This window comes from Eimeria maxima, genomic scaffold (genome assembly GCF_000499605.1).
Source record: "Eimeria maxima Weybridge genomic scaffold, Emw_scaff1424, whole genome shotgun sequence".
In the NCBI taxonomy this organism is placed as follows: domain Eukaryota; phylum Apicomplexa; class Conoidasida; order Eucoccidiorida; family Eimeriidae; genus Eimeria; species Eimeria maxima.
The window spans coordinates 3,409-8,898 of NW_013564387.1; the positions used below are offsets into that span (position 1 = coordinate 3,409).

The following is a 5,490-nucleotide window of genomic DNA, read 5'->3' on the forward strand; positions in this document are numbered from 1 at the left end:
TCCAATCTCCAATGACCTCATCAGCACTCGGGCGTTCATTATCTTTACAACAACAGGAGGCAACTCATTGTATTTGAACTGCGGCCATATGCGGTAGTTGCATGTTTGATGCGGGATTGCCAATCCGCAACAGCTTTCTTCCTTCCATACAAGCTAATCTCCAAGGCCTGTCAACAGCTGCTACGGGTGCTTAAGTGGATTGTCATATGATCCTATATCCTTTGATCCTTCACTTTCTTCCTAAGATTGGAATTACTATGGCAGCTGTACTTTAGCTGCATAGCGACTAGGGAGTGCCCGCAGGAGGAATCTAGCTTATGGCGGCGCAGCGTTTACTTACACGTTCAGAATCAGTTGTTTCGCAAGTAACCATGCGACCGGGGAGATTCGTTGGTTGGGCATCTTGGATAGTATTTGAACTATAGCATGACAGCTTTCTCAACAGACTTGACCACCGTGGCCCACCATATTTGGTGTACGGTGCCAACGTAGGTAACGTCATTCTCAAGAATACACGGGTATTCAAATAGTGCACAAATTTGATACATTTTCGTCGTTCATAAAATTAAAAAATTGGTCATTTGTGGATCTGGAGACGGGGAAAAGCTGACTCCACCTGGACTGCGTGCGCACTCTCGTACATCTCCGTCCGACATAACTGAACCAATGAAGAAAATAATGAAAAAATTGCCAGAAAATTAGGAGTTTCCTAGATGTGTGTCACCTACCGTTGAAGGCACCTGGTCCATGCAGAAATGTGGAAATTTGCAGCAGCACTGCTTTAAAGAACAGCAACGGAGAGTGTTTGATTTGGACACCTGCTGCATTACTAATCCACCGGCACCCTACCTGGTTCCTGTATTTGGAGTCAAGCCACCCCCTGAAAGGGTTGTTTCACACTTGACTCCAACTCTGCGACCGATGGGCAAGCAGCACTTCATGAAGCTTCTGTACCCGGAGTTGGCGTTACACATTCGGCAAACTGCAACACGTTTATCATCATGGCTGACTGGGGGGAAAAGTTCGTTGTCATCCAATCGCCGCGGGCTAGTTCTCAACCGATTGCGTTCACATGGGTGAAGCATGTCCTGGGTGTGAGGCTTTCTCTCGTATGTCTTCTGTTGATTGCTTCCAGCTTGTCCTGGCACAGCATTTGCGTCTGTGCAGCTTCCGAACCAACCAGTGTCAGCAATGCCTCCTTGCTAAGCAAGACCAAGCCGATCACTGCTGCATTCACCGGGCTCAGCAAGACAGGTGAAGCAGGTGAAGGAGGCAACTCAGTTTTAGAACCGGCATTTAAGGCTGATACGCAAATATACAAGGCTTCACTTGGCAAACAGGCATTAACCGACTCACCAAAAGTGAATATCGAGGAACCAAATGTGGTTTCCGAGGAGGAAAGTATCGGAGATCAAATGCCTGTCCAACAGCGACCTTCGCTTGCAGTGTTCACCACTAGCGCGAATACAAACATCTCTTTAACAGTCGCCACCTTAGCTGTTTACACAAATGAGGGGTGCCCATATTCCCAGGAAGCACTTAGGGAGGCTCAGGTAGCACAAACGATTGTCCGAAAACATGGAGGCACAATTAATATACGTCATGTGGACATGACGAAGGAGAAAGAACTGGGCAGGCTTTTGGCCATCAAGGCCATGCCATGCCTTAGGTTCTACCGAAATAGCGACATAAGAAGCACAACGTATATAGCTTATGAAGGTGTTGATATGACTGCTGATGAAATTGCCTACTGGATTTTGCAGCAGCTAGGTAAAACAATTCAAATCGCACCAATAGGCCAGGAAACTTTTCGTGTTGCCGCCGTCAAAGGCTCTACCGTCGGTCCTGTTGTGCATGCTTCTGTCCATGAAGGGAGCCCGCGAGCTGCGCTTGTAACATGGCTGTCGACGAACCGGGAGCAACTGCCATCTAAATCCACCCTATTTAATATAAAATATGTAGACCTATCACAACAGGAACAATTTCGTGTTTACAGGAAACGGTTGCCGTTTGATGTGGGAGAGGAAGAATACCTTACTTTGGAAGAACCGCAATGGGAACCTAAATCTATCCTGGCATTGATGCTAGCAGCGGAAAACAGGAAAGTGTTCTATGGGGACAGGCCCTCTCGGATTCTTCTGGGGAAACGGGCGCTTCTTTCTGTCTACGTTAGCCACCACGAAAACTTGCAGGATATTGCATTGCTGTTGATGGAGTTTTACGAAACATACCGTGAACGTCTGGCTTTTCACATTGCCAAAGGCACTCTTAAAGAGGCAGCGAGGTCCCAAGACACATTCAGCCATAGTTGGGGTGGTGCTGTTATCATCGACCAGCAAGCAAACCCAGCGGCCTACCAAAAAGTTACAGGGGTCCTACGGGAGCATTCTCCATTCTCTCAGTATTCCTTATCAATGCCATTCAATTACCATAGCATACAGTTGTTTCTCAAACAATGGAGTACGGGAAATTCGGAACTTCATTTCCGGTCGAATCGCCTAAGTTATACTGAAAAGGAAAGCCATGTTACGGAACTTAATCATTTCCACTTTCTTAAAACACTACTCCAACCAAACCGGGCCCTTCTTGCCGTTTTGTATTATGAACCGGACTGCTCAGATTGTCAAGTATACCTGCAAGTATGGAAGGAGGCGTCTGAACTCTTTAAGACAGCAGAGCATTTGAAGAGTCAGGTTATCTTCGGCCAACTAGACGGCAGCCTTAATGACATCGTTGATTTTGACATAAAAAAGAGGATCCCCTCAATCGTTGTCTACCCAGAGGGCCCAAAAGCTCTAGACAGGCGGTTGCTTTACACCGGGTCTCCCATCGTAACTGATATATTGGGATTCCTAAGCACGCTTGCTGCGAAGCGTGACGAACTCTAGGCCCTTTTTCCGTGCGCGTCTTGCCTGCCGGAGCAGAGAGGGGACTTCTGTGAGACCTTTCCAGCTTAGGCTGGTGGCCTTCCTGTCATTCTTTAGTTTAAGCAGAGCTGTATTTTCCATGCTGTGGTACTTAGCGCTTAGATTGTCGGAGTGAATGAAGAACTTCAGTGAAAGTAAATCTCCGAGGAAGATTATGGTGAAAGAGGCAAAACATTCTAAATATGGGGACTCTGACCCTTCGCTCAAGTGAAGCAGCAGTTAAGCGAAAATGGTGAATGAGTGAAGTGCGTTTCCTACAATAATTTTCGTCAATTTCTTGGCTTTTGGCTAAGCGTGATGGATGTGTCATGTTTGGCGCTTCACTGAGGAAGTGGAAAGCCTGCGTAAGGGAGGAAAAGTTTAATCGCGTAGCGTTGTAGCGTTGCAGTGTCCAAACAAAGATAAGCCACAACCAACTCCAGCAGCAGTGTCACCAAGCAAAACTGAGGAAGACAAATGAGTCCTTCCACTTCTACAAGTTGCGGCTGAGAGGCACAGCCCACTCTGCAGGACAGCAGTTAGCGTCCTGGACTACGGCAGCTGCCCCACATACCGTCTTTGTAGAAGCCGGCGTGAAGTCTGTCCGGTTGAAGAGACCACTTGATTTGGGAAGGCAGTTCGAGGTGAATTAAGCCCATTCACTAATCAAATCCTTTCCCACCCCACTGAGTAATTGGGCTGTTGAACCCACCTGCTCTCACAAGTAGCATTGTTGTCAGGTTGAGTGACACTGTATATGGATTTATCTAGGGATTGTGCCTGAAGGAGCTGATATCCCCAGGGGGGGTTGAAAAGCGTATGCGCAGTCAGATGTGAGCCTCGTTTTAGTATTTTCTGCCGCCGTCTCGTACGTGACGCTGTGACACAGCAGCAATTAAAACGAGAATCCTGTCTCACTGCACATTCCCGCTGCAATATGGTACACAACCCACGGCGTATGCTTGCCCTGCGGCCTGCGATGCTTGGAGCGCGCACTCTCTGTTTCTTCCGGGGACTATTGCGAGCTCCAATTGAGCCAAATAGCTTGGGAATCACACGTGATATTAAACGATTTTAATGCATTCTAAACTCTAGGCATTCTGAGCTCAGCAACTCAAACACCTTGACCTTTAGTGCAGGGCTTAGCCTTCCATGAGATGCATTCCACCTTCCTCTAACCCTATATCCGAAGTAACCCCACATTTAAGCAGAAGCAGCTCTTGTTTGCTGCATACATGAATTCGGTGCATCGACCGAATTCATGTATGCAGCAAAATGCCATCTGTTTCTCCCCCCTTGCAGCCTGCATCGTGTGCCCCTATCGGTCGTGTGTATGGGCAAATTTAATTGAATTTCCTTGGTGCAGTTGCTCCGCTGAGGAAACCTCCTTTTGCTTCTGTTAATGCTCAGCGTTGCCTCCACCCTGTGGCTAACGAGTTACTAGTGCGAAATGTTGAAGAACAGTCGTTGAGCCATCCGCACCGCCTCCTCATGTGAAAAGGTGATATATATGTCCATATGTGTTCCAGAACCTGGAGGCTCTCCAAAAGTTCGGGTTTGACAGCGTTCCGCTGCTTTTGCAGCTTCCATTCCGGGAACGTATTCATCCGGAGATTGGCGCATCCTGGACCAGCAAAAGGACCTTCCCGCTCCCTCCACTGGTGCATTGACCCCTCGATTGCCTGCGTATCATCTGCTTTGCGAAAAGTGAAGTGAAGATGGAGCGATGTCCACCCGTGCTGTGGCACAACGAAAGTCGCCCTTGAAGTTCGTACTGCTTCACCCGTTGCCCATTGTTGAGCTTGCCTGTAGACTCACGACAACGTAAGGGCTAGGCTCAACGTAATTTTGAACCGAAATGATCAGTTAGAGGAAACAGTAACTGACAGATCGTCGCGATAGTGGCTCAGCGGCAGCGTTGTCGATAACATTGATGTACTTCAACGTGAAGCCGTACCACGGAAGGCGGGAAAACCACCGCACAATTATTTTACTATCATAGTAGTGCTTGCCATATAAGTGGCGTTGTCACACTTCTTCTACTTCCCACAAGAGCGTGCACACCGTGGTCTTCGTGGAGTTATGTGATAGTAACAAGGGAGGACTGGTTATCTTCTCGAATTGTTGAATTTGTGAGACTACGTCAATCAACTGTTCTGCCATTGCAATTGGAGAGTCTGCTGCCTCGGCAGGGGGGGTCGAAGCAGATACAGGAAAGATGTAGTCCATTTGGCGTAAGCCGGAGCCCCTGGACACTTCGGAAGTTCCTCAGCCTCGCAACAAACCACGACAACTAAAGCGCTGCTTAGTCACTCATCACCGGCTCTGTAAAAATGGCAAAGAACCCTTTTAGGCGCATATTTAAGAATATTTACTAAGATTTCCTTCTTATACGCAACTACTCTAAGATATTTCACTGTAGGATTCCTGTTTTCTCCCTTCTTAATCACTGTGTTAGTACTATTTAATTATACTTTCAGAGAAGTCGGTACAACCTCTGCTTCTATGGTATCATCAATATGTTTAGGTGTAATTAGTACAGAGTTACTACTTTTTATTAGTTTATTCTGGGGTGCTTATAGCA

General features: G+C 47.3%; 1 protein-coding gene across 1 annotated transcript; it reads left to right on the plus strand.

Annotated features, from left to right (window-relative positions):
- Positions 1-1,001: 1,001 nt before the first annotated feature.
- Positions 1,002-2,888, plus strand: EMWEY_00052510 (protein disulfide isomerase, putative; the record flags this gene model as incomplete). Its single annotated transcript, XM_013479878.1, has 1 exon — positions 1,002-2,888. The coding sequence occupies one exon, from the start codon at positions 1,002-1,004 to the stop codon at positions 2,886-2,888; it is 1,887 nt and encodes a 628-aa protein (XP_013335332.1).
- Between the last annotated feature and the right edge of the window lie 2,602 nt (positions 2,889-5,490).